Below are 17,172 nucleotides of genomic sequence, written 5' to 3'. Positions count from 1 at the left end.
TCAATTCAGTCACACTGAAGTGAGGAACAGCCAAGTCTGAGTAATTCCAGCAGGAAACTACAGAAACACCACAACATTCTCACACTTGTACTCACAGTGAAGCCCAGAAGCATCTGAATGTGGAGATGAAATGAACCTGGCAGTGTGGCAACAGGTTTAGCTACCTGATATTTTGATGGTATCCTCTCCTCCTCCTGCTCAGTCGTTGAGAGTTCAGAAGGCTTTATAAAGTGGGAGAGAAGGTATCATGCAATGCGATACGAGCAGTCCCTCCAACAAACAAACATAGACGGTCTTCATTCATGTGCCTCCTTCCAACCCCCTCCTTCCCTTTCTATCTTTCAGGGCAGAGATAGGACACAGAGAAACTTGTGTCTGAGCTGAACAGGAAGAGAGCAGACAAACAGGCCACTAATTAGCAGGTCGTATGCAGCACCCATCCAGCTGCAGAGGCCAGAATAAACGTCTGAGCATGTAAGCGTGTGACACCGCCTGCAACTGTGACCCAAGGACTGTGCTGTATGTACCGTACCATGTCTGATTGGTATACTAATGCAGTGTGGTGGTGGTACATGTCTGTCTGCTTGCTGTGGATTCAGTTAACATGTGTGATCATGTCAGAGCTTTCTGTGCGAGTGTGTGCAGGCCTGATAAACCAAATAGGAAATACGCTGTTGTTTTGGGCACATCCATCTACTGTAAATCCTGTGACTCTCTCTTCCTCTCTCTGTTTAACTCTATACTGTCACAACCCAACACACTGTCTCATACACTGTACACTGACTAAGTTCAAAGGTCATCTGATATGAATAGAGGCTAGAATTTGCTGGCATTTCCTCATCGAGAATATTTGATTAGATAGAAAAGGGAGTGGAGGACAATGGACCCTCTGAGGGGCTCATTGCGAGTCAAGAGAGGACAGCAGTAGAACCATACAGGCAAAACTGAAATGGGAAAATCAAAAAAACTGGTGCAATTAAACTAATAAATGACTCCAAAGAAGCCCACAGTTCATCTCTGTCTTTCCGAGACTGAAACAAAGAGATTGTCAATCTCATGACGTGTGTTAATTAGCCTATCTTATAGAAGGCTGGAGGCACGGGGGAAACAGCCTGGCTATAGCCATGCTGATGTTAAACAAATACATTATCAGCCGTCGTTTGCCAAGAAACTGTTCCCACATTTAATCCCCTTAAAACCGCAAACTGTCATCTTTATGTTTCTGTTTATGAAATGTCTTTTTTTTAAGCCTACTTCAGAGATACTGTTGTTTTTGGACAGAGCCAGAAAAATTGTTTCCAGTTGCCTTTTTAGAAGAGAGCAAATACATGCATCACAAAATGTTTAATTACTAATGAATGAAAGAGATGAAGATGGAAATGAGATGAGAAAACAGAGCGCAGAGTGTAGTTTATCTACATGACAAAAGAAAGAGGATGTCTGAAACTGGGAACCAGAGTCAGAGAGAGGAAAAAAGAGAAGAAAGAAGTGTAGGTGAGTCAAGAGGGACAGCCTTGCAAAATTGGATTTCCCTTCATGGACGGATAATCCTACATAAATCAGCCAGCTGAGCCACCCATGGGGCATTGACAGTCCTCACAAAATAACACCCTTCCTGTTTGCTGGGATGGCTGCTGTATTGAGCTGCATTGGCCAAAGCGCCAACTGTGGGTTCCCCTGGCTCCACACTTAATCCCACAAACACACAACCAGCCAGAGCAAGAGGCTGCTGACAGAGAGTCACTGTGTTTAACTGCAGGTCTGACAATGTCGGGGCAATTCAGGGGTTGCTCAGGCATGAGTATTGCATAAATGTGGAATACAGTGTGATGTGCTACATGCAACACCAAAGATCTGACTGAAATATCTCAAATATTTGCAAAAGATATCTGCATTTAGTTCCACACACTGCTGTGCAAGAACAGCCTCACTGAGCTGCTAGTTGTAGGTACCGTTTTTAGTCTTTGGACAAAGCCAGGATTGAGGCTCCCAAATGCAAATCAGCCGCTGGCTATAGTTTCACACTGAACAGTACAGCATTCTCAGCAAGAAAGCCAATAACTGTATTTCGAGCAACATGCAAATATTCCTTTAACAGCAAACTGTTCTTTTCTGTGTCTGATAAAATTCAGATTTATTCATCCTTAGAGAATAAGGCTACATTACCCTGCTGCTGCCTTGGTGTATCTCAGAAGAGTTCATTACTTATATTAGTTGTGTATAAATCACTCAAAATGGGAAAAAAAAAATCTATTTCTAATCTATTTCTCCATTTGCCAGGAGGGGAATAAGGAGGAGAAACAGCAACTGTGTGTTAACATCATTAGCTCTGGATATTTACAATCATCTGGGCCCACAATACAGTGTTCCCTATGAAATTTTTATTCCACATTTAAATTAATACTCAAGCAAGAAGCTACATGGAGATATATGAGGGAATAAAAAACCTAATTACATCATTTATACATACACACAAATCAAATGTTGCCCTTATCTCTCTCTGTCACCTGTGTGTGTGAAGGTGTGTTAATCTTTTGTTAGCCCATGCTGCGTGCGTCACACAATCCCTACATACTCTGCCATTCTGAAGCATTTTAGGATTGAATTCCTTGCTAAAGGGCTCCAACACTAGTGGCAGTGTGTTGTGTTGTAATATAGTCCTGCTGTAGTCTCTCGTTGTAGCTCCTACTCTCCATTCTTCTAACTCTTCTCCCTTTCCCTGTTTAACTCAAAGACAACAAGATATCTGAACTCCACGAGTTGTCAAACTGCACAAACACAACAAAAATGTGAGTGCAGTATATGAGTACTTGCTAATTTAGGGAGTATTTGACAGCCGCTATAGGTGTTTGTCACTTTGGCTGTAGAGACTATAGGGTATAAATCCATTAACAAGCTTTAATTAAGTGTAAGCACAGAGCTGCATCCTGACCTGCAGAAAGAATAGCAAAGTACAAAATAACAAAATTAGATTAAAAATTAGAAAAACTGCAGAATAAAGAATTAAAATCTCAGAATTTGTGTTTTTATATTTGTGCTTTGACCCAATATAAATAAGTGAAAATGGAAGGTATGGTGGCAATATTTGCAAACTTCTGATTTTACTTCAAGACAATCATCAAAACAGACAAAGAAGCAACAGCTAATAAATAGCAGGCGTGCCATCAGTTAGGCTGATGTCATCGTGTAGGTCTACATAGCATGTGATACTCAGAAACAGATTCACAAGCTATGCTCACAAGATTATTCAAACAGAGGTGAACATTTAGACAACACTTTAGATGGAGGGCCCTTGGTAGATGTAAAATAATAAATAAACAGCAGCACCAACATCACACATGGAACATCAACTAGACCAGCTCTGAGCTCAAAGTTTCATGCCTTTGTTGAGGTGATGCAACCATTAATAACTGACTGCTTGTGCTGCATTCAACCTGACTGCTGGTCATAAAACCAACTTATAGGTGTATTACCACAAATGGACTGGTGAGGCGCATTACATCGTGTTGAAATGGGAAGTGGGATAGACTTAGCTCTGAATACCAAAGCAATACAGGGAAATGTGTGCATTGAGGTGAATGGAATGAAATGAAGACCTGCAGTGTGGGAGATGCTCTGACCCAGTCATCTCACCAGCATAGTTTGGCCCTTGTCAGAGACACTTAGATCCTTACACTTGCCTGTATTTCCTGCTTCCAACACATCAACTTTGAGGACTGAATGTTCACTTGCTGCCTAATATACCCCAAACACTGACAGGTGTCACTGTAACAGATGGTCAGTGTTATTCACTTCACCTGCCAGTGGTCATAATGTTATGCCTGATCGGTGTATGTGCTCATGTGTGGCTACTGGGACAGCTCGAATGTAGCTGTTTTTATAATATCTTGAAACTTTCCTTTTGTTGGACATTGCAAGTGTCACCTTTATCTTTGGGTTTTACTTTGCCAGAGGACAAAGTTACAGTATCTTACTCGCTTTTTTGCCAGGAGCTAGATTAGAAGACCAACATCATTCTCATGTCTGATGGGTAAATGAATGAAGCTACTGCCAACATCTGGTTATCATAAAAACTGTAAACAGCTAGTCAAACTATTCTGTTATATACAGTACTTCATAGTATTACTGTTACATCCCAACTCTTGACAACATTGAATTATTTAAATAAGTATTACACTAACTTGGTGCAGGAACCTGATCCCAAAGCCATCTAATACATAAACTCAAGAACCTCAGCCTCCCACAGAGCAAACTCAGTCCTTCATTTACAGGCTTGTAAAGCTGTCCACAGATTCGCTGCCCTTGCACAAACACCTGCTTTTGATGTTTCTTAGCATCTTTAAGAGCCCTTGTGTGCTGCTGATCTGTGTTGCACCAGTACAACACAGAGCTACCAGAGAAAAGAAACACCTTTGGAGAAAGAGAGAATAAGAATAAGAGTGGGGAAGCTTGAGTGAGAATAAAGACAACAAAATGAATGAAAGCAAAAGTGAAGTCACTGGAATAAGAGGAATAGAGCTTGAAGACAGTTGGAAAACGCTGACATGTGAGTGTGTGTGTGTACAGCACTCTGTGACGCACCTGTGCTGACTGAAATTTGTCAATGGTGGACATCCCACGCCTGACATCTCATGAATTTCTGTGTTGCCTGGCAACCATTCCGACCTCTCTATCTGTATCCCTTTCTTGAATCTGTTCATTATCTTTCTCTCCTCTCTGTTGTGTTTCAAGGTTTATACCAGTAAGGTCTGAACTTCTGTTTTAAAGTCAACACTGCAGAGGAAACCTCCTCCTCACACTCTGACGTCAGTCTGTGCTCACGTGGCGATGGTGGGAGGAAACCCGTGGCTGGCCGGTGACGAAAATTCACAACAGCAGAATTTCCTTATGCAGGCACGTATACCCACATGTGCGCGCGCGCACACACACAGATGTTTATGTTTGTGTGTGTGTGTAACAACATGCTAAATTCAATAGCCTGAGACAGAGTGTACTTGGTTTTTCTCAATAACAGTCAGTGTGTACCACCTACACACAGACACACACCCTAAATCCATAGCTAATATCCATACATTCATATAATTTGTACATGCACCTGCTCAGGCTTGTGCACACTCACATACATACACAAAACAAATGCCAAAGCACACTTTAAATACACTGCAATAACAGATCCTGCCAACCTCAAACTAGTGAGAAAAGCACAGATAAACTCTACAAATCTCTTTGTAGGATTCACGTATGTCCCAATCACCAGTAATGAGAAGTTGATTGGAGATAAGTGGGTTACAAAGGTTAACACTCTTCTGCTGAAATATACTGTGAAAGAAAAAAGAGGCAGAAAGACAGATGAACATGAGCTGGAGAGGGATGACAAAAAAAAAAACAAGGAATAAAAATAGGCTGATCTATGTTGTGGGAAGAGAAGAAGGAATGAGATGGAAATGGTGCAGAAGACTACTGGACTTGGTCCATTCATCCTCAGGGATACAGAGGCTTCTACACGCTACACACTTCAGGCATGATAAATTAGCACACAGCTGACACTCAGTTTCTCTCTACACTAATCATTCTGTTCTTTCCTTCTTCTATCTTCTTCTATTAAACACACACGCAAACTCAAGACGATGCCACACCAAATTCAGAGACATGGTAGTACCAGTGTATGTGTGCGCTTACAGGTATATTCAAACATCTGAACTGCACAGAGCTTCTTTTGTCCCTTCACCAACACATTAGCACACAGCCACAGTCATCCAGGTGTGAACCTCTGCCAGCTAGTCAGGCAGGCTGCCAACGTACAAGACAGAGGGTCTGTTGTGTTGTAAATGTCAGATGTCCAGCTGTTTGAGCCAGGATGCATCTCACTGCTAAACACTCATCTCCACACATTTAACGTCACTTACATGCACAGCACAAAGGGCTGAGGGGGAGAAAGGAAGAAAAGTAGAAAAAAAGTCAAATAAATGAGTTCACAAAAGTGGAGACAAGAGACTTGTGTCACAACCTTAATTTAAAAGTATAAATTTTATGTTCAAAATCCTTTCAAGTGCAACTTACTGCTATAGCCCCTAAACCCATACAAATGTTGAACACTACATTTTCCATCTTTTTTTAATGGCAAGTGATCTATACGTTTTCATAAAGAATTTTCATTTGCTTGTACTCATTTTTCTGGTAGATGAGCATGATAATTAATTTCTGGATAATACAGCAGACACATTATGAACTACTGTGTGGTTCAGAATTGTTTCCAGACTTTTTCCAGACGTGATTCTGCTGGTTTCATCAGCTCAGAACCTCTAGCATGCACCGGGGCAGCTTACAGCCAAGTGTGAAGCAGCTGAGATGAGAATCAGCACCTCCACATCTGCTGGAAAACGATGGATTGCCCCCTTCGGGCTGGGAATGAGTTGCCGTCCGATGGGCAGATTGGTGCAGCATCAGCAGTAATGCGGGTGTTGTACCATCAAATCTCTCTCAATCTACTATCTGTGTTTCAACCCACACCTATGGTCATGAGTTTTAGGTAGCAACTAAAAGAACAAGATTGTAAATATGAGCGGCTGAGTTTCCTCTGTAGGGTGGCTGCACTCAGCGTTAGAGATAGTGTGTGGAATTCAGACACCCAGAGGGAGCGTAGAGGAGAGCCATGTCAAAAGGAGTTAGTTGAGGTGGTTCGAGTATCTGATTAGGATGCCTCCTAGGATTATACATCTCATTTAGCCTGGGAAAGCAAAGGTCCACCCGGAGGAAATGGAAAACACTACTGGGGAGAGGGACACTACTGCCCTGGTGACCCAACCACAGATAAAGTCACTTTTGGCTTTTCCCGTTTAGGGGTCGCCACAGCGAATCGTCACACTGATGACTCGCATGTTGACATTTGGCACGTGCTTTATGCTGGATGCCCTTCCTGACACAACCCTGATTCAACCATAGATAAGGGGTTGATAATGGACGGATAAAATAAGCCCTAATCATAAATGTAAAAGAGGTCAAGAACTAAAGAGATGAGTAGATTTTTGGAAATTTCCGATAAGGACAGAGGAAGTGAAGATAAAAGATACTGCAGACCAAATAAGAATGAGCGTAAGAAGGAAACAGATACTGAACAGAGAACCCAGAGCTGCCAGGAGAGCCAGTTTCTCTAGTGACGGCTCATTTACTGCGTTCCCAAGGTAACCAGGGCAAGTATTCACTGAACAATGGCAATATCACTAGCCTGTAATTGTGATGTATTGAAGCAGTGTCTGCTACACTCTCTACACAATGTGACAAACATATATGTTGATTATGAAGTTACATGATGATGTTATACAAGTTCCATTATGCAAGCACTGAAAATATATTATTATGCAAAGTAGCAGTAAAACTATTCTCTATAATTTAAGTGAGCAGATAAATAGTAGGTAAACTCAGGCTCTGAGTGCACATCTGTGTGAGTGTACGTGTACCTGTGAGGGGCTGGAGAAGCCAAGGTTGCGGCAGCCATTGCAGGGGGTCAGGGCTTCCCAGAGTCCAGTGGGGCCGCAACCTTTTTCGGTCTCATCGTCCTCTGGGGCTGTGGCAAGAGGCGGGGTTGGCCGCTGTGAGTCAATGCCAAAAACAAGTCAGTTCCCAGGCTGCCCACACAACTGCCAAGTAATAGCAATGAGGTCAAAGGTCAGAGGATCCATGTTTTTGCCCTGACTAAGCTTCACCTGTACTTGTGTTAGACAAGCAAAGAACACCAAGAAACCCAAATTTGGGCTTACATTTGTCAGTGTTCCAACCACAGCTGCACTGGGATTGTATAATTGTTCTGTATCTGCCAGATTTGTAAGTAATTGTTGGCTAGAACATTTACATAAATCACTTTATAAGGTGATGTAATATCAGTGTTCTTTAAAGCTTGTGTTGCCCTAAAAAATTAAAATGCAGATGAAGCAATCTTAAAACCATGTTAATAGAGTCAGAACAAACAATTAACAAGCATTCATAAAACATTTTTCAGTGAATTGATTTCATTTTGAGGTTTGATTATTTTTCTGCTAAAAGCAAAAACAAAACTCTGCAGGTTGGATGAGATACAGTAACTGTCCTCTGTTCAAACCCAGGTCTGTTCAATTCAGGTTTTATTTACTTGACACAAATATGCTGCAGCTTCAGTCCCAAACGTTGCTGCTGATTTCAGAAAGATCCTGAAATAAGTGAACCACCATTTAAAGTAAAATGTCTGTGCATTACTGCTCGAAGAGCCACACTGAGTTAGTGAGAGAGGATGAAAGTACAGGAATAGCAATAAAAGACACACACACACACACACAGTGTCCTTTCCCGGGGCGCTTTGTCTCCCAGGAGGCAGGTGTGTGGATGAGCTCTGTGGCGTCAGGGCCAGAGGGCAGATACAGCCCACCTGACATCAGTGAACCATATGATGCAGCAGAGGAAACAGGTCACAACAGATTACATAGAGCAATATAACTGCAGTGTCTCATATGTAGCTTTAACAAGCAGCAGCAGCAGGAGAGGAGGAGGGGGCAGAGACTGAGAGAAGTCTAATGATGTCACAAGCAAAATTCTTTTAAACCAAATAAACGTACAAAGAAAACAAGGAAATGAGGGGAAGGATTAAGAGAAAAAAGAAGAACATGTTTGGAGAAAAAAAAACTCAAGAAAACTGAGAAAAAAAAGTGAGAGAAGATAGAGGGAGAGAGGATAAACGGGAAGAGCCTAAAAATAAATAAATATATAAAAACAGCAGTAAGACTGGAGACAGAGGCAGAAAATAGGGCTGAAAGCAAAAGGTTACCAATTGCTCCAAATTAAAAGGGGCCGTCTGCAACAGTGGAATATTGATTGATATGAACCGACTGCTGTCTTGACACACAATCATAAACACACACTGCACTGTATGCATGAACAATAGACAGATATATCCTTTCATTAGAGTTCAAATCAAATATCAGCCAGTGGTCGATAGAAAGAACACCATTAATTATTCATAACTGAGGACTGAATAACTGATCAATATGAGATGAGTTGTTTATGGGAAACCCTTAAAGGGACAGTTTGACATTTTGGAAAATTCCACTACTTAACTGAATTGTGCATTTTTATGCCTGTGTGTGTATTTAGAAGGCTTATTAACAAACAGGCTTGGTTTATTTAAAGAAGGAAACAAAAAGTTGACCTGAACTGAATGTTCATTTATTAAAATTTTACAAAAAGACAGAAAATTCCAGGCATAGTTTACTGTAAACATGGATCTCTTATGAAATACAAGACCTTCAAAACAGGCTAAAATAAACAATAAACAGCTAAACTAAAGATATTTTTTGCTGATGAGTAAATTAAGTAAAAGTAAACTAAATTGTTTTATGCAAACCATTCTTACAGGTGTCCCAGTTCTGTTTGTACAAAGACAGTGCTGAAAAAGACTTTTACTAAATGCTCAGGAACTGGAAACAGGCCATTAAAGGTTAAGGCTGGTCATTTTCTATGTTAGCAGTATTTTCAACACTGCCCATACAAAGACTAAAACCGACAACGAATTGCCTCTACTCACAGTTAATGTCCATTAGCTGTCAGTCCTGGATTAGCTTGTTCGTCTCTACCACAGACCTCTGTTGTTGTTCAAAAACAATTAAAAACAATGCTGCACTGAATGGCATGTTTATTCATTAGCAAACACCAGACCTGAGCATGAGGAGCTAGCAAACTGTAAACAAAACTGAGAGCTCACACACTAACTTCAGGATACCGTGGCTACTTAAAGCCTTCGGGGCAACATAGCAGGGGTCTCGTGCTTCATAATGAAGGAATGTGTCACCCAGTGCAGCAGTGTTTTTTAATCATTTTTGAACAACAGAGGAGATCTATTGCACAGACAAACAAGCTAACCCAGGACTGACACCTCACAGGTGTGTTTAGCTGTTGAATTACAACAATAACTGGAAAAATTGAGGTGCCATGCCAGTATTCCAGCTGCATCAGCTCTGCAAAACAAATACTGTATTTGCTTAAACCTTAATGAACACCTACTGTACAGCAGGTACAAATCAGAATACAGGACACCCACACATGCATTTCAATTATTGCTTAGTTTATACACGATGGCTCCAAGGCAATGTCAGACACATGCATTTCCCCTGTGTGAGCCATCGTGGGTTTTTGCACATTTCATTCATATGTAATAGGCGCGCTGCTACACCAACCGCTCCAGCCACATGTACAGTAACACATAAAGACACCTACACACTGTGAATGGAATAAAATACACATTGGCACTTAGAGAGAGGGAGAGAAAATGGACTGAAATAAATACAGAACAAGTGATCGGAGGTGTGTGTGTGTGTTCATTGTACATGCACATGTGAAAGCCTTAGCAGGTCAGAACTGCACTGTACTGTACATACAGTAAACACAACTCAGTGTGCTTTCACATTGAGCTTATTACCCAAACGGAAAAGATGATGAGCTACTCATCAGTGTCACAACAGTCCTACCAGAGAGGTGTGTGTAATGTGTGTTGTGTTTCTGTAAATGAAGGCCAAGGAGAGAAATGGAAAGAAAAATAGAAGCGGACATTCCATAATAAGCAAGTGAGAAACACAGACACACACTATCACAGTTCTCTGGATACTTTGCTGTATATGTGTGAGTGTGTGTGTGTGTGTTGGAACAGGTATGTGTGGTCTAAAGGCTCAGGTGGGGGGTCAGTGTGATTGATGACCTCTGTGTCCTGTGGTGCATCTGACTTTGTGGACAGTGGAATTGAAAAAGCTCAGAGCCTCTTCATCACGCTGCGCTGGCTGTTAGAAATGAACTGCAGCTGTGATTCCCTGGGTCTACTAATGCTGATAAAAGTCAGCTCTTTCCCCTCAAACTAGATTGTGTGTGACTGAAAGAGTAAGGAACAAAGTGATAGTGTGAACAACAGAATTAATATTTTACTTAGAAAAGTCAAAGCACAGAAGATGATGTGTGCAGGCAGTGAACTGCTGTCTGAGCATAAATAACTGTTACGATTCTAAGCAAATTCAGATTGACAACAAACAAAAGCTGTTGTGTTTCAGTGATAAGTGACTACTGAATTGGACAGGCCAGCTCAGCGGCACTGGTCTATCTGATACTGCCCTCTGTTGTCAAAACAAACATAGTACAGGCATTTGTGTAAGCAAGGACCAAGCCCTTACTCACATTATGTCCAGTACTTTAGTGCCTTGGCATTTTAGATTTTGTCCTGTTGTTTTCTGCTTTTCTTAATTCCTTCAACAATGAAATGATAAGAGGAAATGAAAGGAGAAAAAAAAGAGGAAAAACATGCAACAAATGTTTCTAGACACCAAATTTGTGTTTTGTTTTTTGTTAAAATTCCATATTAGCCAAAAGGACACATAAATGAAGGCAAGTGAAATGGATCGATATGTGTGGACCTAATCTTTCTCAATCATCTATGTTGAAGGCCTATAATGCCTTCTGATAAGTTGTCATCATGAAATCTTTAAAGTTATTCAACATGAACAATTCAGAGTTGTTTAAACATAAGTGGAAACTAATAATTTATTTTATTGTCAAGAGTCCAAAGAGATCTCTTTGGATTTCTTTTGTCCAACCTAAAAAAATTCAGTTTACACTGGTATAACAAAAGACAAAAGCAGGTGGATAATAATAGACTCCAAAGGCCTAATGTGCTGATTCTTTGTCATACCTTGCTGACTTGAGTCAGGCTGCCGTTGAGTCGATCTGGGTGCTCCTCATCAGAAAGACGCCTGTTGCAAAAGGTGTCCATGGAGTGGGAGGAGATGGTATGGCAGAGCTCCTCGAAGGAGTAATCTCTGTCCCGGCACTTTTTGATCTCATGGAGCAGTTTGGACAACTCACTTGTCACAGCATCATCTGGGGAGGCATGAGAGGAGGAAGATGAGATATTAAAAAAAAAAAAATCTGTCCCCATTTCCCTCATAGCACCAGTATGAAGCCAATCCATATTACTACTGCTACAAAACTTACATAATTGACAGAAGCACAGATCCATCCATGTTTTATTCCTTTGATTTATACAAAATCAGACTGAGTAGTTTAAAGGAGGGTAGAAAATATAATTCATCTATCCTGTTTGCTTGATTTAACAGTAGAATCAACGTTTGCCAAAAACCAGAGGCAGAACTAATGGTTGAAAAACACCTCTTCTGTCTCCCTTCTGCACTGCAGCGCTCAGGAATATTCTGCAGGGCAAACTGTACTAATCACTTTCTCTCATCTCCCTCCAGGAGTCTCCAAAGTAATCAAGGTAATTATGGTATCTGCTGACAGTCGGAGAGGAGAGCAGATCATCAGGAACTCAGCTTGTTGCCATATCGTACTTGGAACACAGGGGGCAGCACTGGACAGTGAATATGCATGACTGTTTTCAGATGCAGTAGCAGCTTTTCTCCACTGAAGGAGCTGCTCTCCATGGCTGGATTTTAACTCTATAATTATTACAAAAAAAAAGATAGTCCAACTCTGAATGAGACCTTTATGCTGATTCTGAGGTATATTTTAAAACATATTCTGCACCTCAAGCAATTTTGTTTTTATTCCAGTATGGGTTGTTGCTTCACAATTCTGATGCTGGTTTACCCCCTTTTCAAAAGGAAATTTTAGTACTGACCATTCAGAAAAATGAAACCTGTTTATTTAAACAAAGTCATTTAATTATATTGTGGTTGTTAAATCACTGCGAACGTTGACTTACTCTTGTGTCTGAGGGAAGGGGAGGCAGAGGGCGAGGGGACACAGGTTCGAGGTGCAGGGACGGGACACTTGCGAACAGGCTCCTCCATGATACTTCTCTTCTCCATTTCATCCGTCATATACTCTACAGACACATGGAGACAAGAGATGGCGGTAGAGAGACATGATAAAAGATAAGTATAAAAGACAGTGTGGAAATTTATTCAAAATATGGAAAAAAAAGGAGAGAAAGAGGCACAGGTCAGAAGAAGAGTTTCTGGGAAAATGTAAAAATGTAGTCGAGGTGGTGGTGGTGGGGCATTCTACTAGATCAATAAACCGTAATATCACGGCCGTCGGCATGGTAAACAACTTGTGCTGCATTTGGATTGCACTTTTTGCTGTACTGCAAATTCAGTTCACAGCTTGTGTTAATAGAGCACTCTGCTGTTCATAATAACAAAAGAGAAGAATCAGGTGGGCAAGGAAGAGGAATGAGGAAAAGAGGAGGAGGACAGAAAGCAGGCTCAGGTGTGGGGGCAGAGACTAAGACTGGATAATAAACATTAGCATTAGGAGCTGAAAACACACAAACGCATTTGCACAGTGAAATCGTGCCACAGCTTCCCTGCAGAGCTCTAATGAAGAAGCCTGTTAATGTCAGGAAGTGTGTGTGCATGAGTGTATATGTGTATAATTCTACTACTACTATGAATTCTGACATTCAGCTCAATAATTGTGATACACAATAACATCTGCATTCAATAACACGGAGTATGGGAATGTGCATCACAGTAAGAAATGAAAGATCAAAATGCTGAGCTTTATTCCTCTGTAGTCATTCATAAACAGCAGAACACATGCAGCCTTAGTGTTACAGCTTATCTGCTGCACAGCACTGTAGCACAAAAGTTGCTGCTGGGCAGTAAAAAGTAAACTATTAATGATTTTGAACAGTGAGTTGAGTTTTCAGCCCAAATTCAAATAAGATTCTTTCCATAGTGAGGTGCCTGTGGCAACAAGAAAGGCCCCCAGCTGCTACAATCGAGTCAATGACAGGTTTCTTGCCTTTGTGTGTGTGTGTGTGTCCTTTTCCATCTCCTCTCCAACAGGAAATGGCATGCAGCTGATCTTTTCACTAAGTTACAGCTGTGTCCTTTTTCTTCCTCTCTCTCCTTCCTCACACTCTGACATTCAGTCTCCTTTTTATCCAAATCTGTTTCCAGCACTTGTTTATTGAGAATAGAATTTGATGGCTGCTATTCTTGACCAATATCTGCTATCACATGGATTTTAGACATTTAAAAAACTACAGTGGGTTTATTCATATCTATAAATGTGTTTTCATATTTGATTCTGCACAACTTTAAGCCTTTAAATTTCAGCAGCACAAATGTGCCCTGCATATCTATGAATAAGTCAGACAAGGGGACAGTATTTTATTTGCATCACTTGGGATTTGAGCAGCAGAATTCAATAGATGCTGGATTAAGTTAAAGTGAAAAGGACTGCATTAACCTACTGAACCTCAATGACTCACTAGAACAAACTCATCCTGAGCAACCAAGGTTTGTTCAAATCCACCAAAACCTAATTAATTAAAGGCAAGAATCCAAAGATTAAGACATTGTACAAAATAGTGTACAAGACATAGCATATTTTTATTTGATGAAATGGTTCTACTACAAAAACCACGGAGTCTAGGGTTTGCACACGTCTGATATCTGGTGCTAAACAAATACCATACTGGTAGATGAGAGCATTTTGCTGAACATAGTCGCTTGCAGCTACTAGGAGCTGGGTTGGCAGGGTGAACTGTAAAGTTATGGGACAAAACTAAAACAATAAGGTGAAAGAACTTCAAACACTCAATAAGCTGCAGGTTTGGGCATAAATTCTCTGTGGATTTGTCAACACCAGCTAAGTTAGGGCTAATAAACAGGGCAAACTTGGTGCTAAAGGATTAAAACAGTGTATATACAGATGGATTTCCCTTCATTTTTTGGATCAAGTTATACTGAGGGTGTCCACAGGGAACGCTGTCTCCAATGTGCTTGCAGCATTCTCAAGGACTCCTCTCACCCTGTTCATAAACTGTTTGACCTCCGACCCTCTGGGAAGCGCTTCAGGAGCCTCTGGACCAAAACCAGTAGACTCAGGAACAGCTTCTTCCCCACAGCTGTCTCCTTACTAAACTCTGTCCCCCGTTGTGCCACTGCCTTCCTCTATACCACTACACACACCTCACCCCTTCTCATCTCTCCTCCCGAGACTACTGCAATACGCTTCTGTTACCTGTAACACTGTAGTGATCTGTTATTTTACACATACTCACAGGATACTGCTCTGTTATTCATTCTACCCCTCCATTTCTGCCTGCCTTTATCTCCCCTACTTTAAATCATCCCCAACTGCTTGCCTAACATAAATCCACAGACCACAGAAGGACAGATAGTGAAGGCCACTAAACCACAGATTACAGCGTTCATGCCAAGCCCCAGGACAACACTGTTGTTTGAAGGTGCAATCTGGAGAATCCATGGGTATCCGGCAACTGTGGTGGAACAAGTACTCAGATTACTAAGCAAATATAGCAGTACCACAGTGTAAAAATACTTGGTTACAAGTAAAAGTCCTGCACTCAAAATGTTACTCAAGTAAAATGACAAAAGTATTGGCATCAAAATATACTTAAAAGTACCAAAAATAAAAGTACTAGAGCCCTAGAACACACTGCCTTTTGTCCAAAGAAACTCTGTAAAGTACATGCAATCTAGTAAAGTTCAACAAAATAATCAGCAAACATTCATTTTGTAACATTCTTTTGACAACCATCATAGTCAAGACCCAGCTGAGTTTGAGGGAACAGCAGAGGATTTGAAATAACACTGTATTGTGTTAATATCAAGAAAATAACCTAACGGGACTGGAGCTGTGCAACCGTGCAGTGATCCACTGTAGCAACTAAAGGAACACCCACTGTTTCCCTAGTGGAAAGCAAGTTATCTGCTCACAACAACAGGCACAATGTCATATTCTACACATGCTAGCACATGTTAAAAACATCTGAAAAAGAAGACAACCAACCAAATGTGCACTTGCACAACCTACTAGTCTGCAGGATTCATCAAGTTCAATCTTCATTGTCAACCAACAGGTAACATGTTTCTACAAATTCACAAAATGAAGTAATATACTGATATTGTTAATGATTCTGTTCTTGTAAACTTCTACATTTTACTGTACAATTAAAAAAACAAGTAGAACTGAATGCTGAACCCTTAAACTATGTTTTGTTATACCACATTTATGGTACATGAATATTCTATTTTTTGCTCCTACAATTATCCAGTCTCACAAGTAAAATTAAAATTACCTTGGATAAGAGCAGTGATCTGCTGGGATTTCGGTGCAGGATGTTCTCTCAGAATCTCCAGAGCCGTTCTCTCTTGACTGTCCGTGAGATTGGTATCGATTCCTGAAACACACACAGACATAACACAATACAAGAACAACCAGGAGGTCAAAGGTCAGACACCTATGGGTGTCACTACACCTACAGTATGACCTTGCCCAAAGAACTACCCCTACTCATACTTGCTCAAACCCACACACATTGACCACAATATTACATATATGATGTACATGTACATACACAAACTCAGACCCAGATCTGCTGATACCCACTCAGCCACAAAACTCCAGTCAGCAAAACTTGAATGACTTGCAGTCACCAGAGGATGAACGTAGGATTTAATTAATTCATGAAGGCTCCATATTAAAAGCTAATGTGCTTTATGTATTTATAACTTTTGTACTCACTCTCACACTTGACAGCAAAGACAAGTCTCACAAACTCAAGGACATGCAAACAAGAGACACAGACACAGACACAGACACAGATACTAATAAAGTCTCATACAGAGAATCACACAAACAAACTAAACAGTGTGCATGAAAATCAATCTTCTGGAAGTTAATTTTCCAAGTCTATTCCACTATTAAGTTCTCATTTACCTGACTGTTGGCCTGAGTGGTATCGATCATCTCTCCTAACTCTCAGCAAGGAAGCAAATACTGTAAATGCATTTGCCAAAATGTGTCCGTTTTCCTTCAAGCAAAATGGATGAGAATTTCTAAAGGGGCTATGGATTAAATCATAACCTCTACTCCATGTCATACAACATCTCCAGAGGTAGAAAGTAACCAAATAAATTTACTCAAGTATTGTAATTAAGTACAGTTTTGAAGTTTTTGTCCTGCACTACACTTAAAAACTTTGCAGAATCTGATGGATAAAACTCCAAAGTTACCTATCAGTAATTCATATTACTTGGCATATTTTATGTAGTTAAATTAATATGGAGCCAAACTCAGCTGACATTGGGTGAGAGGCAGAGTACACACTAACCCACAGGTGTCAAACTCAAGGCCCGCGGGCCACATCCGGCCCAGCGCACAATTACATCC

The 17,172-nt window shown here is 40.8% G+C and overlaps 1 protein-coding gene across 1 annotated transcript in view; it reads right to left on the bottom strand.

The window, feature by feature from the left end:
* Positions 1–17,172, bottom strand: part of LOC109959894 (ankyrin repeat and sterile alpha motif domain-containing protein 1B-like) — a 110,560-nt gene that overhangs the window by 8,345 nt on the left and 85,043 nt on the right. The window contains exons 7-10 of the mRNA XM_020599631.1: positions 16,079–16,180; positions 12,725–12,847; positions 11,696–11,883; positions 7,458–7,589 (exon numbers count right to left, since the gene is read on the bottom strand). Of these exons, the coding sequence (XP_020455287.1) occupies positions 7,458–7,589; positions 11,696–11,883; positions 12,725–12,847; positions 16,079–16,180 (545 nt within the window). The remainder of the gene's footprint in view (positions 1–7,457; positions 7,590–11,695; positions 11,884–12,724; positions 12,848–16,078; positions 16,181–17,172) is intronic.

Source organism: Monopterus albus, unplaced genomic scaffold (assembly GCF_001952655.1).
Source record: "Monopterus albus unplaced genomic scaffold, M_albus_1.0 scaffold41.1, whole genome shotgun sequence".
Taxonomy (NCBI): domain Eukaryota; kingdom Metazoa; phylum Chordata; class Actinopteri; order Synbranchiformes; family Synbranchidae; genus Monopterus; species Monopterus albus.
This window is presented reverse-complemented; position numbering and strand designations above follow the sequence as displayed.